This window comes from Apium graveolens, chromosome 6 (assembly GCF_009905375.1).
Source record: "Apium graveolens cultivar Ventura chromosome 6, ASM990537v1, whole genome shotgun sequence".
NCBI lineage: Eukaryota > Viridiplantae > Streptophyta > Magnoliopsida > Apiales > Apiaceae > Apium > Apium graveolens.
In genome coordinates, this window is record NC_133652.1 from 170,696,340 (window position 1) to 170,723,817 (window position 27,478).

At 36.2% G+C, this 27,478-nt stretch overlaps 1 protein-coding gene across 1 annotated transcript; it reads right to left on the minus strand.

The window, feature by feature from the left end:
• Positions 1–10,744: 10,744 nt before the first annotated feature.
• LOC141664382 (adagio protein 1-like) lies at positions 10,745–16,787 on the minus strand. Its single transcript, XM_074470321.1, has 2 exons — positions 16,309–16,787; positions 10,745–12,783 (listed from the first exon to the last, which is right to left on the minus strand). Exons 1-2 carry the CDS (start codon positions 16,527–16,529, stop codon positions 11,175–11,177), a joined length of 1,830 nt encoding a protein of 609 aa, XP_074326422.1. The 5' UTR covers positions 16,530–16,787; the 3' UTR covers positions 10,745–11,174.
• Positions 16,788–27,478: the final 10,691 nt, after the last annotated feature.

The following is a 27,478-nucleotide window of genomic DNA, read 5'->3' on the forward strand; positions in this document are numbered from 1 at the left end:
CCCATCAAGGCTCACATTCAGACCGGTTGGTTGCCAAGTGATGCAACTGAGGCACGGAAGTTAACTATTCGAGCACTAAGGTACTCCTTGATAGATGGAATTCTGTATAAGAGATCTTTCGTGGTTCCTTACTTGAGGTGTCTCAGGCCCGACGAGGCACGCTTGGCTCTTGAGGAAGTGCATGAAGGTATTTGTGGGCAACACTTGGGGGGCAGGGCCTTGGCTCATAAGATAACCCGTTTAGGCTTCTATTGGCCAGAAATGATGGCTGATGCCAAAGAATATGTGAAGAAGTGTGATCGCTGTCAGAAGCATGCACCAGTTGTTAGACAACCCCCCGAGATGCTGACCTCTATCAACTCGCCTATTCCCTTTGCCATGTGGGGGATGGATATTCTAGGGCCTTTTCCTATGGCCACGGCACAAAGGAAATTTCTGATTGTAGCCATTGATTATTTCACCAAGTGGATCGAAGCCAAACCCTTGGCCAAAATCACAACTAAGCAGGTTGCACAATTCCTGTGGGAAAACATTATGTGCCGATATGGAATTCCCCGTATCCTCGTCACTGACAATGGAGCACAATTCAACAATGAGGAATTCAAGAAGTATTGTGAAGAAAATGAAATTGAGTTACGATTCACCTCTGTGGCTCACCCGCAAGCCAATGGGCAAGCAGAGGTAGCAAATCGAATAATCCTGGATGGACTAAAGAAGAGGATCGAGAAGTCAAGAAATAATTGGGTGGATGAAATACTTCCAATATTATGGGCCTACAGGACTACTTGTAGAGTCACGACAGGAGTAACCCCCTTCATGTTGGCATATGGGGCAGAAGCAGTAGTTCCAGTAGAGATATCACATTCCTCTCCAAGGATTCAAGCTTTCAATTCAGAAGAAAATGAGGAAGGGCAGAGGTTAGCCCTGGATTTAATCGATGAAGTGCGAGATAAAGCACATGCAAAGATAGTAGAATATCAGAAAAAGGCTTCATTCTACTACAACCTAAGGGTTAAAGAGAGGTTTTTCAAACAAGGTGACCTAGTCTTGATAAAAATAGAGGCTTCTGGTGTCGGACAGAAAGGAAAGCTTTCCCCAAATTGGGAAGGGCCGTATAGAGTCAAGAGCGTTTAGGGTAGAGGAACCTACAAACTGGAGACTATGGATGGTTTTGAAGTCCCGAGAACCTGGCATGCACAAAACCTGAAGGTTTACTACGTGTAAGATGGCCGAAGTACGATTCTCACTTGTCATTATGACAAGTAGGTTTAAAAGCACCTTGAAGCTTTGTTTGCATAGGATTTTTATTTTTTAGTTATTATAGATCAGGGTCGAACCCATATTATGTAAGGTTTTGGAAAACCAGACTTGAATTTGAAGAGTTCGAAATTATTTCAACCTATGGATGTTTGAGTTGTGATAATACTTGTGTGGCCCATTAAGCCAAGTTTGAATATTAAAGTATCGGAAAAATGAAGGAGAGAATGCAAATAAGGAAAGTAGCATAGCCCCGGAGGGTAATAAGTTTTAATACAAACAAAAGTCCAGACATAAATTAAGGATAAAATTACAGAATAAAAAACTACTCCTCCATGCGGGAGCCTTTATTCTCTTTCTCCTTATCAGCGCCTTCAGCGTCCTTCGCAGGAGAAGCGGGAGGAGAAGCAGTGTTAGGATCCAAGATGCGATCATCTGGCTGAGGGGAGTTGAAGAGGGCGTCTATGCTGTCCTCCGACTCAGCCTGCTCGGGACTTATAAAGTCCTTAGGGTCGACTAAGCCCGGGTGCTTCTCAGAAACCGCCTTTACGGCCGCATCCCATCCCTGAGTAAACTGTAGGGAATAAAGACCATCATCATGAATCTCCATGAGATTCTTAAACTTGTCAGAATCCATGTAGTCATCAATGAGCTTATCATTATCGCTCCTAAGTTTCACCAGCTCGGAATGAGCCTTAGCCAGCTCCTCTTTCTTCGTGTCCAGCTTCTTCTCCAGGACCTTGGCTCTCTCCTCCCACTTCTTCATCTCCTTCTCAAAATCATCAGAGTTACCCTTCCAGGATCTAGCCTGATGTAGGGCCACCTGGAAATAGGTATTACTCTGTAAAGAAATATGTATGGGTTGGCACAAATTCATTGGGATACAAGAAAAGTTGAAATTCACAAAAGGAAGAGAAGAAAAAAGAAAATTACCGCAGCTTGGGCTTGGGAACCCAGAAGCTCAATAGTCTCGATATCACTCCCTGTAACAATGTCAGTGAAATCGTGGGGAGCGATGGAATGGTACGACCAATCTTTGGCATGTTTGGTGGATCCAACCACCGTATCGCTCCTCCTGAAGCCCTAGTTAGGCCTGAAGGAATGTGCCTTAAGTGGAGGATCCACATCGTCCCCCAGCTCGACCACCGGGACGTGGGGCTTAAGGAAAGAAGGACCGTCAGGTTTGCTCCTGGGGTCCCTGTTTAACTTGGCCCTCTTCTGGCGGCCAGATTCCCCCTCCTTGGGCCTATTGACATTATTAATAGCCTCACAAGCTGAAAGGAAAAGTAGAAGGAATATTAAAATCCAGAAAAAAGAAAAAGTGCGATTAAAGAGAAGGAAAAATAATTACGCAGGTATAAATTTACCCTTATCACTGGCCTGGGAGAGACCAACTTTCTTCAAGGAAAACTCCTCTAAAAGGGTCCAGGTGTCTGTTTTCCCATCATCTGAAATTAAGGCTTGATAGGCCACCTCCTCCTCATCAGTTAATCTAATGTTACCAGGACTACCATCTGATACTTTGCAAAATGGCCTACGGAAGAGTGTGGCCCAATCACCCCCAGCCCAGGTCAGCCTGACAAACTCATCCCTCCATTTAGGGTTGTTCTCGACTATAGAGTTACTATCAAAGATATGGGGAATTTTGGGCCGTTGGCGAATTAAAACCCAGCCCGGCTGACTCATGGAACTATTATAGAATTGAAAAACTTTCCTAAAGACAGCTACGGAAAGAGGGAAGCTATTCCTGAGACAAAGGACCATAAAACAGATAATGTTCCTCCAGGCGTTAGGAGGGAGTTGACAAGGGTTGATTCGTACATCGGCTAGTAAACGGGGAATAAATTCGTGGAATGGGAACCTAAGACCTGCGGTTAGGGCTCCTCGATAAATGAACAGGGTATCCCCCTCCCAATTACAAGTCCTATCCCCAGGGGCGGCTGGAGTGATCCTAAGGTGGGGTGGAAGTCTGTACAGGGTGTTCATAGACTCTATCCTACCATCTAACTCATGAAAAGTGTTACCATGATTATACGAATCTAACTCAGATAGAGAAGGATATTCATCACCTCTCGAGTTAATCATATCAATGAGGGAAGTATATGGAGATTGAATTTGAATGTTTGTACCTCTTTTAGAGACATTCATCTTCTGCAAACGAGCCAGGTCACGGTCCGTCATTGATATGCTTCGGTTGAAGGCTTGAAACCCAGAAATACTTGAGAATGGTGGAGCTGCGGTGGCTTTGGTCGCCGGAAATCGCCTTCTCAAGGGGAGAACTCTAGAGAAAATTATGAGAGAAAATGAGAAGTGGGAAGTGAAGTGAGGATTCTCACTCCACACTACACTTATATAGGCGAAAAGCTCGGAATACGAGGCGTTTTTAGGCCCATTTAGCCAGGCCCAACCTAGAGGCCCATCTACAAGAAGTATCAGGAACAATCTAGAAGCTCCTGTGGAATTTAAAAAGTCAAAAATCGACCAGAATCTTAATATGGTTCGATCAGAGTCCTGATCGATGCAAAAAGAGGATCCTGATCAGTATCTTATTCGAACAGGAGGGAAGAAATCCCCTAAGATCGATCAGAGTCCTGATCGACGCAGAAGAGAGTCCTGATCGATATTCCATTCGATCAAAATGGTCAAGAGCCACTTAATTCGATCAGAGTCCTGATCGACACAGAAGAGAGTCCTGATCGATATCTTATTCGAACAGGAGGGAAGAAATCCCCTAAGATCGATCAGAGTCCTGATCGACACAGAAGAGAGTCCTGATCGATATTCCATTCGATCAGAATGGTCGAGAACCACTTAATTCGATCAGAGTCCTGGTCGAAATCGATCAGGAATCCTGGTCGATTAAGCCCGTGTAACAATCGACTAGGGTGTCACTTTGAAGGCCAATTCGGTCAGAATCCTGATCGAAATCGATCAGGAATCCTGTCGACCAGAGTGTAAGATCCTGAGCTAATTCGATCAGGATCCTGATCGATTTTGGCTGCATCCTGATCGATTTTGGCTGCATCCTGATCGATTTTGAATGCATTCTGATCGATTTTAAGCCAGAAAATTAAGGATAAGTCCCGGGAAATTAGGGAAAAATCCAGAAAATTAAGGATAAGTCCCGAGAAATTAGGGAAAAATCCAGAAAATTAAGGTTAAGTCCCGGGAAATTAGGGAAAAATCCAGAAAATTAAGGATAAGTCCCGGAAAATTAGGGAAAAATTCCAGAAAATTAGGGAAAATCCCGGAAATAAGGGAAAAATTCCTGGAATTAAGATAATTCCTGAATAAAAGGAAGATTCATTGTAAATGTGTAGGTCGCTCCACACTTTACGCAAAAACGAAACCCTGTAAGGGAATAAACAGACTTAACTTCTGCGAAACCTAATCAATGTTTCCCAAAAGTTGGGGGGCAAATGATAGGGATAAATAAATTATGATAGAATAATTTATTTACTGCAAGGTGTGGGCTGCTAGGCCCAATAAAAAGATATATGATACTCAGACCGGAAAGGTTAAGCCTGATGGACCAGATCAGGCCTGATGGAATAAAGAAGGCCCAAAAGCCCTGATTATTAATTAATTTCGTAATTAATTAATAAGGGAAAAATCAGCTATTGAGAAAAATCACGATAAGGATATAAATCCTTATAGATTAGCCTCAAGGCCACCTAAAAGGATAAGAAATCAGTTTCCTACTATATAGGACTCCAAAGTCCATTCTAATTATGAGACTTGCTCACCAAGTCTCCTATACCAAGTCCAATTCAAGAACTCCCAACATCTATATAAGGGGCCTCACCCCACAGATGAGAACTACGTTTTTTGGCTTGATTCTCTAATTCACAGAGATACGTAGGCATCTCGTAAAGGCAGATCGAGCCACGAAACACGAGAGCAGCCATTAAAGGCCTTGAGCTCCCGAATCTTAGTAATAAATACAGCAAATAATAACCTTAGTTTTTTATCCATAACATTATGTACTTATAAGAATTTTTTTTCAACTTTAATTTACTATTACACTTTTTAAATATAAATTATTATTATTATCATTTATTATTATTTAATAATATACTTAATACTTTTCTTAATCTTCGGTGCACAATTTTTTCATCTGGCACAAGACACAAAAATCTCTGGCACGTCTCTCGAAATGATTGAGCTAAAAACTGATACCTTGTATTTTCATTTTGTTATTATAAACAAACATGTTTTCATATATTTTGTGACTAAAACACTTCTCATATCTTCCTTTATTAGTGTAACATTATAGATCCACATGAAGCTAAAAGTTGACAAAAATATTTTTTGAAAATGTAAAAGTTAAATAATATTCACAAACACAAAGATGAGGGCAAGACAGAGGTAATAGTTTCAGAAATGCGGTAATGTTATAACAATAAATTACAATCTAGATAACGCAACTAAATAGATTTACTTTAAAAAAAATAAATTAAAGCAAAGTCTGTAAATTAAAAAATGATGTTGAAATATTGCAAGAAAAAGTGAAATTTAAATAATATTAACATACACATAAAAAGGACGGGAAACAAACAAGTTAAATTTAAATAATACCCGTGCATAAATAGGATGGAAAAGTGGAAATAAGGTAAGGTGCATACCATGTTGTCATAATAATTTGTAATCTAAACAACAGAACATCTACCAACAAAAGAATTATGTTGAAATAATATAGTCTGAAAATGTTATGTTGGTCTGCTTTTCACTACACCCTAAATTATGATTTGTCTCATTTCCTACACTGCTCGAGCCTCTTTTTGTAAACAGATATTTACATAATATTATATTTAAGTATAGTGCTATGATAAAAAAAATTCAATGAAATTTCAGTGGTTGAAAATCAATTTTATTAGAAGCTCCGAATTCTTTTTATGGAGTGCAAGATCAAAGATTAATCTGATCAGTACAGTTGAACAAAATTCCGGTTTAACATCAAGATATTATTAGAAACTAATCTCGTCAAGATAAATTCTGTTATTTTACTCCTACTTTAACTTAATTTGACATGGTCACAATGATTGTTGGGGATAAAATGAGTACCTATAAACGAGTGTATTGTTTCAGTTGTGAACATATTAAAATATTATACAATTTTGTATCTTATCTTTCAAAGGTATGTAATTATCATCTTAAGCATTGGATCAATTTAACAACTTCAATTCAAAATTATTATATAAAATTCTTTAATATTTCAGTGAAGCAATGTAGTGTATATCTAGATTTTCTTTTCACTTAAGATGAATATTCTAAAATAAACAAAAGAAAAAGCCTTTTATTAAAAAAGGTACCACTATTTTACTTTTCATTACAAATACAATTATTTTCAAATTTATATTTTTAAAAATAAAATTTTTTATTTACAAAAATTAGACTTTGCAATTAAATTTCACAAGTGCAGCCAAAAGATAATAAAACACAAGAAAACTTAGAAACTAAATTTTTTGATAATTTCTCAAAAGGAAATCAAAACAAAAATAAATAAATATAATCTCTTTATAGTCCATTTAAGAAAACTATCGAAGAAATACATGAACCTAAATATTTTACATCAAAATTAACATTTGGATTATTGAAAGAAATAGCAAAAAATAACCACTTAATCATTTAGGATCAATCCAGACCATTTGTTGTTGGCAATTCATCACTATTTCATTGATGATTCGTCGTTAGTCCGTTGGAGATATTTTCTTGCTAAATTGTGTCCAATTTAGGAGGGAGTTTTATACACTAAAAATCACCAACAAAGTATTTTCGTTGGTAAAAAAAATATTTGTAAATGGTTGACAAAATGTTGACTTTTTTTTTGTTGGAAAAATGATTAGGTATTCGTCATTAGTTAACAACAGAATCTATCTTGTTGATAAATTCCGTTGGCAAGGAAAATGTGTGGGGTCGGTCGAGATTTACGTGACTGATTGATAATCTGACTAAGATATGGGCTTAGGTAGTTACTCAAGAATTATGTGATACCTATAAATACGGTACATAGGCACTTGTATCAGACATAAGTTGACACCACAAAAAAAAACCCTATTCTTTTCTAAGAAGTCATCATATAAACTCAGGCACCACCACCTCCACCCTAAAAATACCACCCTTGATATTTATTCTCGTTACTAACTTCCAAAACACTGTTGAACGAAATTCTTCCTAAGACAATAATAAACATATTTTTTATTAATTCTAATTTTAAAAATCTTTATCTCAACCTAGTATGGTATCAAGGCCCGGTCCATAATTCGGTCTACTCCATTTCTATAAGTACATTTTCTCATTGTTTCTTGTTATCCATCCTCTTTTTGCAACAGTAATCGACTTGAGGCCTTTATACATATTAATTTAATGTTATTGATTATTTATCTTTAAATGTATTGTATTATGTTGCAGGGTGTAATTGTCGATATTAATAAATTGTTATTATGCTTGTATTTCAAGGTATTTTGTAACTGTCAAAATTAAATGGCCTTAATAATAAGTTACTTAAAAAAATATAAATATACATAAATATAGCAGATATCGGATCCGAAATCGGTGATTCGAACATATTTGGATATGGATAGACTTATAAAACATCTATGCCGATCCGATTCGAATCTAAAAAAATAAATAGATATGATATAAATTTAGATCGATCTGATCAAAATCCGATCTATCAACAAGACCAATACTCCGACATTACGGTATGTATAGTATCTTGTTTGCACTATCATATTTTAGGCTCGGAGTGGTAAAAGTGGTAACACAACTCAAATATACGACTCTAACGACATGGATCAGGGCACTCAAAAGGAATAATTCAAATACGGAATTGCCTGTATCCGGATCCGAATTCAAAAATTTGTATTTGTATCTGAATTTAAAAAAAATTTAAGTATAATATCTGAATTCAGATCCGACTGATACTATCTGGATACAAATAATATTTGGATGTGAATTCTATTTTTAATTAGATTTTTTATTTTTATATTAAAAATACAACAAAATTACAAAATAAATAGTAAAAAATAAAATTATTTTTTTTTAAACTAAGTTAAGAGTTAAATTGATTTAAGCCTATTTTTAGTTTTAATTGTTAAATTTTATTTATCTTTTCAATATAATTTTATTATCTCTAAAAGTTAATCTCAAATGATATTTTTATTTATGTCTGTAATATTTTTACAATAATATTAAAGTTAAATATATTTAGTATTTATTAAATAAATAAATAAATATATAAATATATATTCACACACTCACACATATTATAAAATTAAGATAATGAATTTTAGATTATATATAAATATATATATATATAATATTTAAATTTCATATATATTTAATTTTGGATTCAGATTTTATTCAATACGAATATGTCTATATCTGTATTTGTATCCGAATTTATCGGATTCAGATAAGATAAAATCCGCTTTACTTCGTATATGGATGATTTCAAATTCTTTCGGATACAAATACAAATATTTACGACGGATATCAAATTTTTCAAATTTTTTTTATAGCCCTAACAAGGACTTGGGCCCTCTTTCTCGGACTCCTCTTTTCTTTCCCTAAATTTTGTATTTTTATTTGTGTAGATTATTACGCACCAAATATCAAATTTTATTATTTACATCTACTTTTCAGATTATTTAATCAACTTATTATTTCTTATCTTTTTTATGTTTCATGATGAATTGTTGTAATATTAAAGACGGGTATATTTTTATTATACACTAAATATTTATCTTAAATTTTTTTGCACGAAAAGAATATGAAGTAACCGATCGTTCTAAAACCTTAAAGTGGTAGATAAAGACCCGAACCGGATATTATACTCTTTAACACTCTCCCTCAATCGTACGATACTTTTCGTTACGATTGTCAACGACAAATACAACTAATACCAATATCAATACCAACAACAAATATCTAAATTAAATAAATAGGGGAGGGATGACTCGAACCCGAGTCACTCCCTAAATCGAACTCTGATACTATGTTAAGTAATCAGTCGCTCTAAATAATACGACCTTAATATTAACAAAAAGGTGTTCACATGTGTAACTATCATCAATTCACTAAATAATTTATTAGAAATTCCGGACTTTTATTCGAAATTATATTTAATTATAAAATAAATTATGATAAAATCTAATTTTTCCAATGTTCTATCTAAATAGTTATTAAAAATCAACATAAAATCGGGGCTTTCAATGGGTCGGGCCAGACTTTTATTTAAATTGGGCTGGGCTTTTATCCGAATCGATCCTAAATCCGGATCGGGCTTAATTGCGAGTTTTTGTCGGATCGGGTCGGGCCAGATTTTTATGAAAAATATGGCCCTGTAAGGCCCGCGGGCCAGATAGGACCAGGCCTTGTTTTTTTTAATCTTTTTTACCGAATTTTTCGGATCGAATCGAACGTGCTTCTCGGATTCAGATTTTCTGTGCATATGTAATCTATACTATACTATAATAACCGGAATGGAGTATAAATTGGTCAACGATTATTTCCTAATTTTGGTTATTAAAAAATAAATAAATAGTGTTATATATCCGCTAAACTACTAAATTATTAAACTACTACACACATAGTCTACTTATCCTACTAAACTACAACCACAGATTTTTCTATTATTAAAAAAAATAAAAAAATAGTGTTATATATCCGCTAAACTACTAAATTGTTAAATTACTAGTATACTTATATTACTAAATTACGGCCACATATTATCCTATTATTTTTTTATAAATTTATCATTATTATATATTTATATAAATAATTTTAAAATTATAATATGACAGAATAAATAAAAAATTTAAATATTAACGAGAACCTGTGCATCGCACGAGATTTAAGTTAGTTCTTATAAGGGTCACCAATTATCTTGGGAAGGAGCCTTGCCTTTGAGGCTAGGACCTATCAACAACTAGAAACATTTTTATCCTTCGTCGCAAACCAATTCTTTTCCGGCCACCAACTACTCCCTCCGTCCCTCCCAATTATTATCATTTCTGGAAGAGAGTACCCGACACGCATTTTAAAATGAAAATAAAGTATAGTTCTTTAGCTTTCTAAAAAAAATTATTTTTCTGACAAAAAATTTAAACATTCTATTTTTATTCAGAAAAAGAAAATTTTTAAAAAAAGTTATAAAAATATACTTTCTATTCATCTTAAAATGCGTGCCGAACACTCTCAGAAACGAACAATTGGGAGGGACGGAGGGAGTATTAATTAACAGATACAATGAACAAGACAAAAAAACTAGAAAAGATGAAACCAGCTAAACACTACACGAATTTTATAACATTTTGTAGCTACATTTAATCTTTAAACACACTCAAGATTTATGTAACTATATCAGTTGCCGTTGCTGCTGCTATTTTATTTTCCTTCACATATCAACCACCAGAACTAAGCACGCTTAGTTCTAATTTCTCGGTACGCATAAATGACACATACACATGCACTACTATTAATGTACAGTAATCAACCCGGTTCTGTTTCACATTTCCGAATCATTTTGTTTTTTCCTTCCTGCTGCCATATTACACAAACAGATCATCATCAACAAGAAGAAATGACATGCATACTGCAAACAGACCTATGTATATGATACCTAACCTTCTATCTATACCAGTACTCCTAAGCCACAAAGGGAGTGCATTATACAGACAGTTCCACGCAAATCTCACAGAACTTGACCCGAATTGTATCACCAGCTGTGATTGTCATAGTAACCCAAACAAGTGCCAGTTTTTAACACATACTTTAGCGGAGTACCGGCCACAACCATAAGCCTGGCCCATCTCATAGATGCAATAAATTAGTTTAAAGTTCCTTGAGACAATCTTCATAATAGCCAAAAATCCTGTTTCCATCTCATACTGATTTTTCTTGAATAAAATTGGTCAAACAACAGAACCTGCTAAAGACAGCTCATGAAGATCACCCAGCATCCATTCCTCACCAGTCTGACCTCCAAGGACAATTGCTCTTGTCCCTCCAACAACACAGGTACTATGTCCCCAAGCAAATCTTGGAGGGCGCCCGGGTACATTTAGTATCCTCCATGTAGGTTTGTCCTCTGTTGGATCCAGGATATATAATTGTGAGGCCGAGTGAAGACCTGCCACAGATCCACCAAAGACCAAAATCCTTCCACCAGGGAGGCTAATAGCTACATGATCTAGCCGCGGAGGAGGTGCTAATCCTCCTGGATTTCCAGCACCCGGCATCCCACTCCCAGTCACACTTCTCCAACAAGGTTCATCTTCACTTAGATCCATTGTATATACATCGCTGGAACGAAACCGCAAAGGACCGCTCTTTGCAAGACCACCAAACATCAGAATTTTCCTTCCCCCATAGACAGAGAGTGTGTGACCAAGCCGAGAAGGTGGGGCCCATGCTGCTGGTATCTCTCTCCAAATTGGCTTCTCAATTGAAAGATCGAGCAGAAAAGTGTCACTGAGAAGTACTCCAGAATCTGCACAACCACCAGATACAATCAATTTGCTTCCGTCAAGAGTACAGGAGCTATGCCAGGACCTTGGAAGGGGAGGAGCCAAACCAGAGATCTCACGCCATGTTGGATGCTTGGCATCCAAATCCAAGACAAAGACGTCATTCAGTAACCCCTGTTGCCCACAACCTCCGAATACAACTAAATTAGATCCATTCACGCAAGAAAGTGTGTGGCCCCAACGCCCAGGAGGTGGAGAACTCACTTTAATATGTTGCCACTCAGGGTTATTGCAATTCAAATCCAATACAAAAGTATCATTCATTGGCTCCATGTTGACTCCCTCCCCACCAAAAAGAACCACGCGGTTTCCAACTGCACATGCGCTGAAGTTGCAACGCGAGGGTTCGACCATTCCACCAACAGTTATTTTCCTCCATGCCGCTGCTTCGAGAGTGGTCAGCTCCCTTGCCAATCGACCCCATCCTAGTCTCTTTTCCCCAGGAACTGCCTCCAGAACCCTAGTTGTTTCACTACCCCAGGCGTTTTGGCAGACCATTCTCCAAAGATCTTCATTCTTTGTCACCAGATAAAGCCGCTTGCTGACAGAGCCAACAGATGCAATATCTCTCGGGCCCAAGCGTGAAAGGATATTATGAGACAAGACTTCATCACTCAAGTGCAGTATCCCACAAACTCCGTGAATATTATTTCTGCTCCCATCTTGAAGTAGACGATTGCAGGAGAGACTAGAACGAAAACGATCTTGCGCACTGGCAGTTTCCTTCATTGAAGACCTAAGAAGTGGGCCCAAATCCAAATTGGCTTCAGTGAAAAACTGAATACCAATTATATGTATTATTGTGTCATCATCTCCATATATAGGGATCATACGTAATTTATTCATTAGTGGAGATCCATCCTTTCTAAAATTCAGCAATTCACCCTGAAATTCAATCCCTTTTTCGAGACATCTTCTTATCTCTGACACAACTGAAGAGTCTACCAATGGATGCCTTCTTTGTGCATAAGGACCTCTGCATTGCAAGAAACGACTGCCACAAATTTCCACAAAAATAAGAACCCCAAAATAACATTAATATTGCAAGTCTCCATTTTATCAATAATTTAAAAACGAAGAGTGAAAGATGGTATCAGAAGTATGCAGCACAATGAAACAGATTAACAGGCCACTTTGACATAAAAACTAAAAGAGAGATAGTTTGAGAAAATGAGAATTAAGAACATAGTACACAGTCTCATCCATAAAAGTACTCTAAACGTTAGTTTACCCTATCATCAGTTTTATTAATAGTTGTCACTTAACATTTCCAACACACGCATCCGAGAATGGTAAGAAACATATACTAATCCAAGTGGGTAATCTTTCGGATCCAAGTTTTTGACCTTTTAGATCAAACGTGAGCCTTAACAGAGAACCATGTGAAATACACGCATCTAGAACTGTTAAGGTTTCAGGACAGTCACATATAAAGAGACAGCATGAAACTAAGAAAGGTACACTAGATACCAACACACACAAAATAAGAAAAAAATGATAACAATGAATGCCAAATGAAGAAGCTGCACCGGAAAAAACTTCTATGCCATAAATTTTGTAAGTATTACTTTATCATTTACAAAGAGCACACTCTCCATCATACACAATTAGTTATTCAGGAGATAGGTTTTTGTTTGTGCAATGTGCACATAGCCACATACAAATAAAATCTAGGTTTTTACAAAGCTGTGCAGAAAGGATGCTAAAGGTATTAGAACATTATGAAATAATGATATATATCCATTTAAATTGAAAGCTAGTTGTGCCAAGTATCAATATAGGTTATATTCAGGCTAAAATCAAAGAAAATGGTAAGTTACTTCTTCTTAATTCTTAGTCTCTTCTCATTTTTTATCATAATAGATAAGACTGTGACATAAAGTGTAACCCTTTCTAGCCCTTTACTTAGTGTAACCCTTTCCAGCCCTTCCGCTCTATCTTCTTTACAATTATTTACTATTCAGAGTGGTAAACATAATTTCTTTAAATGTAACTCTTACTTAGTCAGACATAAAATTTACTGGTTCATCATTGAAGCCTGACAAAATCTATCCAATGAGAATTATGCATTAGTGGAAGTTAAAACCTCCAAAGGGAATTTTCAAAAGAAACCAACTCCTAACAAAATACTAATCTTATCAACAAAATGCTTAATTTTATTCGTCAAGATACATACATCTTTATTTTTTACTCAGATATATAGGTCTTACTCTACCAGAAACCAAATTAGCCTAGAAACCAAACCCAAATCACTATTTCATAATACGGAGATCAATAATTCATACACTGTAGGTCGCTATTTTATTATCGGAAATCGTTAGTTTTTGACTGGCAAATTTTAAAATTTGCTTATAATAGCAACTAGTGGCCGATTGTTAATTCATGGTAGCTACTAGTGGTCGATTGTTGATGGTCCAATGGTGGTGGTAGGAGGTCGGAGGTGGTGGCAAGTGGTGGCATGAGGTCTGTGCTGGTGGTGGTGGCAGGCAGCAGTTGCAGTAGGTGGAGGCAGGGATGGTAGGAGTTCCATCATTGCAGTAGGGGGAAGATGATGGTGATTATATGGTGTGTATATATGTATGTACATTATATTTTTGGGTGATTTGTTGTATACAAAATAGTGATTAATTGTTTCTGTACAAACGGGTGAATTCTTAATTACGAATAGTTACCAAATTTTTTATCTGGGACTAGTTTCTAGTTTCTATACTAATTTGGTTTCTAATTGAATCTCTCCCTATATTATATATACCTGTATATTTATGTTGTAATTTGTTGTTTACTTCCCGAAAATTGGTTGACAAAGAAGTGGGAAGGGGGTGGCAGTTTTTTACTTCAAGAATGAGAGCAATGATCCACTGCATTTTCCTAGCTCCTACTTCATCAATTGGCAGAGAATGCGAAGCAGCTAGACTGATGCAGATGAGTAATGATAAAAATGGCAGGGCATTTAACAAAAGGGGGAAAACGGATTACAAGTTCACCACTAAACTTGACTATATGCTAAATTAAAAGAGTGCAAATAAGTAGCAGCTGGAGCAATGATTTTTTCCCTTACCCAGTTCTGATGCAGAGACTTGCTCCGTTGGATATTTAATAACAATAAATAGGAAAAAAAGTTCTTGATGATTTCCTACATAAAATTCTCTTTATAAACAACTTAAACTGGCAGAAACCCGCTGTGAAGGAAAGGAACAGCTAAGAATCATGTAGTAATATAATGGTAAAATTTGAAAGTATTGTAACATGCCCGTGAATCTACCAACATCAGGTTTAATTTCCTTTTAAGTCCAATTACGCTATTCTAATCTTAATCTGCGCGGTCACCGTAAGGCTATATGGTGTCTGGGCGGAAGCAGTATGCTCAATTCTTAAGAAATACTCACACTGTAAGATTAGACCTTACTGGGTTGCCACATCATTCACATGACGCAGATTTAGCAACGCCATGACAACCATAGCACCAGCACAGACAATAGTCTCAACCAGCAAGAGGAAAACTCTAAATACTTGGTCACAACAATTTAACCACTGGTTATCATGTATCACTAGAAAGAGTAAAGATTAACGACACTGTAAACTAAACTTTAAGAAAATAATACAAAAAAAAATGAGTAAGCACGTCACAGACTTCAATCTTATATTATTAACTTCCACCCAAACATGAGTTCTTATGACAATTAACTACACCAGTAAAATTACAAACAAGATTAAAATCCATAGATCAGTGTAAAGGGTGGTTTCCAAAAGAACCATAATATAATCACCTTGTGTGGAAACAATCGAATTCTCTGATTATCATCTAGGCAAATTTTACGATCTGGACTTTTTATTAATATTAAATTATCATCCATAATCCAATCCTTAATTATATCTTCCGTTTCATGTCATTTTCTAAAATTACAAGTAGTTAATTCTGATCAGTGCTATGTACCTAAGGTAATTGCTTCTTCCTCGACTATAAATAAGAACATTTCAGAACAATGGACCAAAATGTCATTTCTGAGTGTTAAATGGTCCAAAATGTCATTTTTGAAAATAATGGCCAAAATGTCACTTCATAATGGTACTTCGTCTTACGTTTTGTTTTTTTAATGCAAAACGGTACATAGTGTGCCGTTTTGGTACTTTATTTTTTTTAAATTTTTTTTTAGCGTTTTGGCTCAAAAGGGTACATCATATAGCGTTTTGTACCAAAACGGTACTTTATCTACCGTTTTGCGCATAAAAAAAATCAAAATGCCAAAACGTTACACGAAGTACCGTTTTGGGTCTTTTGCATAAACATTACACATTTACCGTTTTGAAGTGACATTTAGAGCCATTTTTAACCCAAGTGACATTTAGGCCACCACCCAACATTTCTGCCCCTTTGCCAATATATATATCTGTACCATCTCAAAAATATAGCAATAAATTTAATTTCACACCTTCAATCACAATATATCAGCTCGAAAATATCACATAAAATAGAAAAAAAGATGATTAAAAAATGTAAGTGATAGTAAAGAAAACGAACCAATTACGACCAAGAACTTCCTCAGCCAAGTAACCAGTAACCATCTCGAAAACAGAATTGACATAGATAATCGGATGGTCAGGCTCCAAAGCATCCGTAACAACAAAGCCACAGGGTGCTGGTTGTAACAAACTGTCAATTGGGAAAGGAAAGGGCCCACCGTCGTTCAATAAAAAGCCCTCATCGTCTCCACTTACATCTGAATTACTATCCCACTCCATCTCTCTCTCTCTCTCTTTGACTCTCTCCTCAACCCATCGGCAACTTTCCCCCAATTTTGATTTCAGATACCCTAGGTCTCTCTCTCTCTCTCTGAGATGATATTGGGGATAAGAGTGATTGTGGTAAAATTAGGAATTAGGGTTTGTTTGGCTTTTGGTTTTAGTTGTGTGGGGAGGATGAACGAGTGGTTGGAGAAGTCTAGAATAACATGGTACTACTACAGCTGAGATCTACCATCCCCCGTCGCCCGTTTTTGTTTTTACTTTCCAAATATTTTACAATTTATAATAATTTTCTTATGTATATTATAGTAGCTTACAACGCACGGTTGTTTCTAATTTTATATATTTTTCTATTTTTGTAAGTATAAATTGAATTGGAATTTTAAAATGCGAGGTTAGTTTATATAATTTTTTTTATAATATAATTTGATAACAATTATATAAATTATTATTTAACAATTATAATTTGATAAAAGTTATAATTTGATAACAATTATATAAAATTACAATTTTTATATAATATTATATCTATTATAATGAGACACAAAATTACTTGCAAAATGTCTTTAGTGCATAATATCGATGTTCAAATGTCTGATATACTATGCTACTGATGCAGCACGGAAGCGTAGGATAAGCAATCACTAATTTTTAAGAATAAACACAAATTCGCAAGCACGAATTCCAAAAGATAACTCTGGAATTCACCAAAAGATTAGAAATTTTTTAAAGGTTTTTTATTAATAAATAAGATAATAATCCAGTACATAATGTTGATGCTTATATAAGTAGGGATATAAAACCCTAAAACAAAATAAATAAACCCAAATCGGAATTAAAAATAAAATAATTATTATAATGCAACCACCAAACATCAACCGTTGGAATTTCCTAGTTTGGCATGATCATGCCATCCCAAAGTGTGATCATGCCATCATCCCTTCTCAGTAGCGTGATCATGCAGTCCCTTTCCTTGTGCCCTTTTTCCGATCCATAGCATCCTCAATATTTGTAGCAAGCTGTCCTAACATCAGTCTCCTCCACCTCTGAAGAATTGGACCCCGAGTTATCATCTGAATATAAAACAAATCCACATGGTACTCATATATATATATATATATATATATATATATATATATATATATATATATCAGTCCCATTGAACGTATTAGAGATGTTCATCAAATTTGGAATAGCCACAACATAAGCATTGTCATTGATCCTCCGTGTCACTTTAAACGGGCTATACTTCCGAGGTTGTAGCTCATTGTATGTTCCAACCGAAAACCAGTCCTTACGCAAGAACACCATCACCTCATCTCCCTTGTAATAACCCCAATTTTTGAAAATTTTTTGAAACCCTTATGAATAGTGTTTTTGCTGAATGAGAAAACTTTTCATGCCACACTACGTAGGGGTTCTGTTATTGATCTTCTGGGATATTATTAGTACTCTATGTGGTATATAAGTGTATGTAAAGATCGTCAGAATCCAATTTCGAACACTTTGATTTTTCCCGGAAATCCACTAGATACGGAAAGAATTGAGAAAAAGGTAACAGAATAAAAAGGATTTAAATTAAAGGATTATAAGAGAGGATCATAAAAAGGAATACAATGTATTGAGAAAGGTTAAGGGAACCTAAGTAATAAGATCCCGGGTATGATCCCTCAAACGATAAACGAAAATGAAAGTTAAGCGAACCGTATAACAGATCAGCGGTCATTAGGCAAACAATTAGGAAGTTAATCAAAGGGATTAGAGAGGATGATGTCACCCAACCAATGAGAAGAGGACAAGGAGGGGAGGATGACATCATGAGGATGATGCAAGCATGACATAAGAGGGAAGGAAATGTGGTGGAATATTAACCACACAAAGTCAAGGCTACAAAGGGAATTAACCAAAAAACAAGACAAAAAGCAACCAACCAAGCAAAACAAATCACAAAACACCAAACCTTCCATTTCTTCATGAAGCTCTCGGCTTCTTTCTTAAGAATTGGGAAGTCCAAGCTCCTCCACTTGCCATTTTACAAGGTAATTATCCTAGCTTCTCCTAGTTAAGTTACATACTTCCTAGAAATCTTAGCTTCAAAATCCTTTCCTAGCATTTCCTATAAATCATTCAAGAAGATGGTGAATAGTACTTTCTTGAAATTAATTTTTGTGTTCTTGATTTCTTTGAAAGAGCAAGCTTGTAGGAGGTTAGATTAAGGCTTCCATGGGCATTCCAAGGACCTTTCATGGATTAAAAGCTTCAAGGAAGGTATAACTCTTCATGGTCTTAGTTTTAAGTTTTGTTGTTTAGATTTCCTAATGTTTAGATGATGGGTTAGTGTAATGGGTGTGTAATCATGTTTAGAGCTTGTTATGAGTAGTTTAGTTGGTGAGAGGCATGATTATTGTGTGTTTAGAGATTGGTTGATTTTGTGATATTTTTGGAGTTGGAAATCTTGGTTATTAGTTAATGAACTTAAGTAAACTCTTAGTTCATAATTGAGAAATAAGTATGAATTGGAAATATTGAATTGTTGGGGCTGTTGTAGTATGGTATGTATGGATGTTGGTTGTATGAATGATATGTGGTTGAATTGTGGTTGTTTTGAATTGGTTTAAAATTGGGAAATCGCGTAAACATAACCGTCGTAATGTCCGATTTACTTTAGACTGCTTTTGTTCATAACATTAGGACCCGAGAACCCCCTGCTAGAATATGACCACTGCCATGTTTAGATAGCTCATGTTACGAGCTTCGTTTTGATATGTAGTTCGTTCGATTCCGATGCACGGTTTAGGAGAAACGACCGTTTCAAGTAACGGCGTTTCGCGAACGAAACTTTTCCCCTCGCCTTACTTTGAAACATAGGTTAAAGACCAAAAAGGGTTAATTAATGTATGAAACATTTATGGTAAGTGTGCTAGGCAGTTAGTAAGACACTCGCGAAGGAATCGCCTTAAAACTCGTAAAGGTTAAATTATTAAAAATGGTGGAGCCGAGGGTACCCGAGTGACTTAAGCGAATCAGTGAGCGCAAAACAAGCGTTAGAGTCTAAGTTAGTTAAAGTATAAATTTACAAGTGACTTTGGTTTAATTCCAACTTACTTGTTGTTTATAGGTTACCAGACTCGTCCCGAGCCATTCGTAACCCCAGTCGCTCAGGCAAGTTTTCTACCAGTTATAACTGTTGTTGTGATGTATATAGGTATTTGCATTATCTTGCGATAGATGCATGTTGGTTAATTAGCAAATGTTGCAATATATTGAAGCATGCTGCTATGGTATATATATATGCATGCCTGTTTCGTATTCTTTCCATATATAATTGTTGATTCAGTTGATAATACCTATGCTAGAGGATAGCGGTAATTTGCATATACCCTTAGTATAGGGACCCAAAGGTGAAAATATTTTCTAAAACCGGGAGTCGAGGATCCCGAGTAGATTTTGTATATATGGATATAAATATATATATATATATACTTATATATATATATATATATATATGGTCATAGTTTTCAAAACTATTAATCGAATAAGGTTTATTCGATAACTTTAACTTTATTTTATTATTGAATATTATTTTGAATATTCATTCGAGGACTTATGACTCCTTTTATTTTATTATCTGAATATTATTTGAATATTCATTCGAGGGATTATGACTCAGTTTATATTATTTAATGAATATTTTTGAATATTCATTTGAGGATCTATGACTCCGATTATTTGCTGAGATATATTCTTTATTTTATTAAAGAATAAGGTGTCAATAATCAAACTTATTTTCGATTATTCAAATAAAGATAGTACTTTCATATAAGTATATCTTTGGTTATTTAATACTCATTTCAAGTATAAGTTTTAATACTTCTACTTCAATTATTTTATAAAGATTATTCTTTATGGTAATATTATTTAAATAATAATATTCAGACATTTTCTAAATATTCTGGGGACTGATTTACTTCATTAAATCAGCTTCACTCCAAACATTCTTAAAAATGTTTTGCGAGTCTTCAAAATGATTTTTAAAAGTTAGAGCGGATCCCAAAACTCATTTTTTTATATATTTAAGATCCTCCTTTCGAAGGGGATTTAAATACTCGCTCAAAACCTGAGGGATCCAGCTCTGTGGTGTGTTTTATATTCGCAACAAGGTTGCTGTTTTGATAAATGAATTGATTACTTACCCAACACTCGGGAAGTAAATTCTTGGAACAAGTTAATCCATTAACAGGCATCGCCTGGGAAATATCGGTGAGTTCTCCTTTCCAAATAGATACGACTTCTTGGTGGAGCCGTATCAATAAGTTTCTACTTGGGGAAAGTGGGGACGAGCTTTACGTTTCAGAGTCATGGATTTCATCTGAACTAGGAGTGGCGTAAGTGGCCGAGTAGCGCCGGCCCAGCCTTATTATATTGGCCCAAATGGCCTGGAAGTTCCGCTAAGGTGGTCCATTCCTTAAGAGTTCAGTGTTCGGTTGACAAGTAAATCCGACAGGTTCTCCTCTACATGTAGAAAATGGTGGGGTTGTACTACTACGACTGATCATCGTAAGTGGTCTTCCTGGCGCGGCAAACTCCCGTAATGAGTTCATCATCCAATTGGATAATTTCTGCAACACTACCCAGAGCACTTCGATAGAAAGGCTACGGTTGGGCGATTGTTGAGTGTTGGCAGGGTCAAGTTTTCAAAATGATATTTACATCAAATGAAGTATCTCGTAACTTCATTTTATTTTGATAATATTTTAAAGATTTAATCTATTCAAATCTTGTCTTATAGTCTCATCTATGTGATGAACTTTTGAAACTAATTATAACTTGAACGGTGATAGTTCAAGTAGTATTTGGGAAAGATATAAGTATATTGGGGTATCTTGTAACTTCATCTTTTAAACTTATATCTAATTAATAATTGTCTTATGAATGACAAAGATTTTCAGAAAAACGTTGAGACAAGGTTAGATATATGAGATCACCTTGTAACGATATTTTTTTTATACAGTTATACACTGGGACTTTGTGTATATTATGCATGGAAGAGGACTTCCAATATTTTGAAAAGTATATATGTATATATATATATATACTGAATATTTTGCGACTTCATCGCATTAAGATATCTACTTGGTTCATTTCTTTTGACCAAGACTTTCATGAGTACTAAGAGAAGGCTCATATACTATTAATCATTATACATATTATTTTGGTGGGCTTGCTGCTCACCCTTGCTTTCTTCTTTCATCACACAACATCAGATAGACAAGATAAACCGGACCAAGCTCCCGATTCGCAAGAGGTTAGGAGACGTTCCGCAGTTTTCTAGAAGCACTGATGCCGCCATAGCTGAGGTAGGAACTACCAATAGGCTAGGCTTTCAACTTTTGATGTATCAGATTATGTATATTTATGAATTGTAATAATGGCAAAGAAATGTAAATTTATTCAGAAACCTGTTTAAGGTGTATTGGCATATAATTGTGGAATAAAACGACTTGTGATTATTTTTGGATATTCATCTCTGAGACTATAACTTGTGGTGTGTGTGTTTATTGTGGGGTCACAGTACAGAGTAGTTGATTAATTATTAAGATTGGGTGTTGTTAAGGGAAATGGAACTCGTGACAACCCGGATCCCCGACCCCGGATTTGGGGGTGTTACAGAAATGGTATCAGAGCTAAGCGTTATAAACCTCAGAGATGATGGGACGTTAAGATAATAAGTTCACTAAGATAATAAGAACTCTTGCCAAGTTCATAGTCGAACTACCTAACGTAGTACTGACAGTTAAAACCCTTATGGGAACCCTTATAAATGTAGCGATAGAAGCGTAGTTCGTTATCGTATATGGTAGCGGGACTCCGAACCCTGAAGTTGAGGAACATCAACGCGATGATGTTTTATTATTTATTGGGGATCAGATTATGGATCCGATAGAGCGTCCTAACGCGGGACCGGATGATGTTGATATTGAGGATGTAGCGGTTGAGGATGTTGTCCTAGAAGGGATAGTTGCTGAGAAGGATCCCATGGAGGATCCTGACAAGAATGAATAAAGGACCACTGATGAATTGATGACCATGGTTAGGTCGACTACCAGAGGTAGGATTGGTCGGTCACTACCGGAGGTTCGTTCAAGTTGTAAAGATAGTAGCCCCTTTAACGCGGCTTACTCGTAAGACTGAGAAGTTCGAATGGACAGAGAAATACGAGAACAGCTTTCAAGAACTGAAGCAGAGGTTGGTGATGGCCCCTATGCTGGCGTTGCCGGATGGAAAAGGAGATTTTGTGAAGTGTAGTGACGCTTCGCACAAGGGCTTAGGGTGCGTGCTTATGCAGCACGGTAAGGTAATCGCGTACATGTCAAGACAATTAAGGTAATATGAAATTCGATATCCCCGCTCATGAGCTTAGGCTCGTGGCAATAGTTTACCCTAAAGATTGGAGGCACTACTTGTATGGAGAGAAGTGCGAGAATTACCTAAGCCATAAGTGCTCTAGTACATTTTCACGTAGAAAGAGCTCAACATATGCCAGAGGAGGCAGTTAGAGCTAATCAAGAATAATGATTGGGAGATTCTTTATCATGCGGGGAAAGCCAATATGGTGGCTGATGCCCTTAGTAAAAAGGAGAGACTCAAGATGATAATGTCTTTTGGAGAGTTTATAAGAGATTTTGAGAAAATGGAAATAGAAGTGAAGGTAACCGGAGCCGGTACCGAAAAGCTGTTTGAGATTGCAATACAGCCCGAATTATTGGAAAAGATCATATTGTGCTAGAAAAAGTTATGAATGAAGGCAGAGAGCCAACAATTAGATAAAAGATTAATATCGAGAAAGACGATAAAGGAATAATGAGGTATTCCTACAGAATTTGGGTTCCAAATGTTCAAGAGCCTAAAGATGAAATCTTAGATGAAAGCTAGTTTGAGGAATAAGATTTAGAGAAAACCCTGAACGTGATAGTCAGGGAGGTCGCCATCAAGATAGAAGGAACCCATAACATAATGAAGTGGAAAATGAGGATTGTAAATTAAAAGATGACCCCAATTATGGGGAGTAGGATGAAACATTTCATACTAAGGAAACAGAAAGTCGAGTAAGGAAAGGAGACCCGAGACGGTACTCCTATACAGCAATTCATGGACCTGTCTAGACAGAACTTAGACTATTATCCCCAACCACCACCTTGAGGAAACAATGCGGTGAGAAATTCTTTCAAGACGTTTAAGTTGCTAAGCTCTCAGAGTTCCAGGGAACAAGCTGACCCAGTCGAGGCAAGAGCCTGGTTAAAGGAAATATAGGAATCATTTGAGATTCTAAATGATTGATGAACCACAAAAGACTGTTTTTGTCACTTACCCTCCTAAGAGAGAGACCACCCGCTGGAGAAAGACCAAGAAAGGTACGAAGCCAGAGGTTATGATAAACTGATTAAAGTTCAGCCAATTGTTTTCGGGAAAGTAATTCCCAAGGTTATGGAGAGAGTGTAAAAGCTTTAGAGCCAGAACAAAGGCAGACGAGTATGATGAATTGTGAATTTAAGTTGTAAAAGTTGTCAATATTCGTTCTAAGGACACGAATCCAGAATGACGGGATGTTTGAAATCAATGCTTATGTTGTGTTGGTTCATGAAATAATGATAAGAGAAAGGGAAATAAAAAGGAACTGAAGTGGAAAGGGATATAAAGGCAAAAAAGTTTGAGGTATGATAAGGGAGTCGGGTATGAGGAAACCCTAAAGACTCATAGCAATAGAAATAGAAAAGTATGTAATCGTCAGGATGATGATGATCCACCATGAGTTAAAATTGATGGTTGAAGGCATAAGAGATACATATATTGTACCCCCTTTAAGTTGGGAGGATTCGAGGAAACCTTGAAATAGTTCGAAGGATAAATAATGAGACGCGGATAGACTGAGGAGACAAGGAAGTAAGAAATTAGGAAAAATTGGATGAAGGAAGTGACCTTCAAGAATGTGAAGTGTAAGACCGGTGGCTTGATATCCAGAAAGGGAGACGCCAGGTATGAAAGATATCCTAACATTGAGGTGACTGTTGAGATAAACAACAAAAGTAAATAAGGAATTATTAAGAAGAAGTTCACGTTGAACATGACCAATATCTTTCAGAAGCTCCATGTTATCATTACCAAATCAGGAAAGAAAAGCGGATGACCATTGTTATCTTTTGGAGGCCATATGGATTGACCTCAATTTGAATAAGGATGCTATTATGAAGTTAGGTATAGACTATCGAGGTGGGAAGGATGAATAAGATAATCTATCAAGGATATATGACTTGATTTATCCGTGGAAGGATGCAGGTACCTTTTAAAGGTGGAATTAAGGATAGAACATTGGTAACTTAAAATGAATCCTAGGGGACTGCATAAAGGTTGGCATGTCACCCTTAATAGGGACAGTATGAGTTGTGACAGTGTGATTGGGAAAGGATTAAGGTAATAATAACCTTTAAGGATCAGTGGAGAAATTTTTCAGAAGTATATAGACAATGGTTCTAGTATTAGTAAATGGTATTTTGATATGCCCTGTATATAGGGAATACAGGAGGAACGATTGAACGATAACCTTAGAGGTTTTACAAGGAGAAAGGAAATATTCGAAGTTCTCAAGAATAAAAATGTTGATAAAGGAAATATGACATAATTATAATGTTGCCAAGTGAGGCACGTGCTAAACCACGAGAAAGTATGGATCGAACCAGTAATGGTCGAAATTGTTCAGGGCAATTAGGACTTAAGATAAAAGATGTTCTAATTATGATTGAGCGTCAGTCATGACAGTGATTAACCTCTAAAGACTGAGGCAATAACTTATGGAAAAATGGTGATTTTTTTTTTTACTCATCAGATTTTAAGGAAAACTTCTTCACATAAGCTGTGATTGAAATGAGGTAGAAAATTATTTGGAGGTGGTTAAAAGGACATTGACTGTAAGGAAATTGTACTATCAGGAAAGGCCAAAGAGGTGGCCGACACTTTAAAGGTAAGAGGATAATTATAGGCACTTGTGCCAAAGGAATACAGTGATGATGGTTAAAACTGTGAAGGTTGTATTATGGTTTGGAAGATTGACATTCCTTCTGATGGCTGTGCAATACCCGACCGTAATAGTAGTTGGTAAAGGTTTAATTCGCGTAATCGCCATGAGCGGGCTATCTATCTCAGAAGATCCTATCTTGAGATAAGCCAGGACCATGTTTCAAAAAGGACTAAACAAACCTTTGAGTTAAGTCTTCTATTGAAGGCATATGATTACGAATGGTATTAACCTACTATCGTTGCTTTGATGGAAACTCTTCTGCAATTTTATTTGCTTCATGTCATGTATGTATGTCAGGATCAGGAGTGTTCTTCATGAATCATGAATGGTGATTATGTTACCTCCTTAGAAGAATTTGATACGATATGTATGGACTCTGTATGGTTAGCTATTAAGACTTCAAGGAAAATGAATGACTACAGTAGGTCAGTGGTGGACCATAGTAAGGCAGCAATGATTCTGCGAGTATTGAGCTGAATACAACCGTGAGAGTTGTATTGGAATGGGTGTTGAGATTGAGTACCACTAATCGGGTCGTGGTAGTGTATAAGTTATCATTGATAGACTAATTAAGTAGAGTATCTACCTAGTGAATAATTATTCTTTCTTATCAATAGAGAGTCGTATTATTATACGAGGAAGGTTGCGGTGCAAGCATAGAATTCTAGTAACGATGATGTCTAGAATGAGATCCCAGGTTCGATTTTCGATATCGAGGGAGTTTCAAAGGTAATTGTGTATAAGCTAGAGGAAGTGCATGGGTCCATAGAATGATGGACGGAATAGCAAATATTTAAGCATGTGAAATGCGATGCGATAATACTCGATGTTGATATAAATACATATATGTTTTGTTCTCCTATGACAAACCTCTATAGTTCAGAGGTAGATTCCAAGCCAGATATTTTATGGCAATATTTTTTTTACATATATATACAATTCTCTTCAGTTCGCTCTTTTCTCTTCTTTTCATTTCATTCATGTAAGCTAAGAAGAACAACCCTTCTAGAAGGGGAGGTATTGCCGAATGACTATCTATCTTTGTGATAGAAGCCTAGTAGGATACCACATGTTATTTAATTGCTTGTCAAGTACTAAAGGCTGGCCACCTTTTGTACTAACTATGCGATATAACAAGTGTTCATGATCATAGTGATCTCTCAACAAATTCCTTTACTTCTATTTGATTGATCAAATTTTGGAAAATAGAAACAACTGAAAAAGGAGTAATAAAGTGGTGGTAGTATGCGGAATGGGAACACATTCGTGATACTAAGGTTGACGTGGTTATTAAAAGGTTATAGAACGCTAACGAGCAAAAGTATAACCAGTATAATATTAGGAACGGAAGGTAGTAGCGATTACGAACTGGAAAAGAATGGGTATTAAGAAGCAAAAGCTATAATGCTAGAAGCTATAATGAGAGTCTGTGCAATAGACTTGAAAGGAATTGGAATGATCACATAACGCGGATTGAGTTTTCCTACGACAATAGATCATATGTCAGTATTGAGATATCGCCTTATGAGATCCTTGAGGGAAGACAATGTCGATCTCCCTTATATTAGGATGAAGTTGTCGAGCGCAAGATGCTCGGACCCGCAGTAGTCCAAAGGACCAAGGATATGATAGATCTAATCAGAGGACGGCTGGTAGTAGCCCAAGATGGACATAATAAGTATGTTGATTTGACACGAAAGGATAAAGAGTATGAAATAGGGGACCTAGTAATGTTATAGGTATCCCTTGGAAAGGATTGATGAGGTTCGGAAAGAAAGGAAAGCTAAGTCTACAATTTGTTGGACCCTTGGATATATTAGGACGTTTGGGAAGTTAGCATATGACCTAGCCCTAACCCAGAACATGTAGCGAG

Coding starts and splice junctions, on each gene's coding strand:
- LOC141664382 (XM_074470321.1), bottom strand. CDS start 16,529: ATGGAGTGGGATAGTAATTCAGATGTAAGTGGAGACGATGAGGGCTTT. Junction 12,784..16,308: donor GAAGTTCTTGGTCGTAATTG/GTTCGTTTTCTT, acceptor AATTTGTGGCAG/TCGTTTCTTGCAATGCAGAG.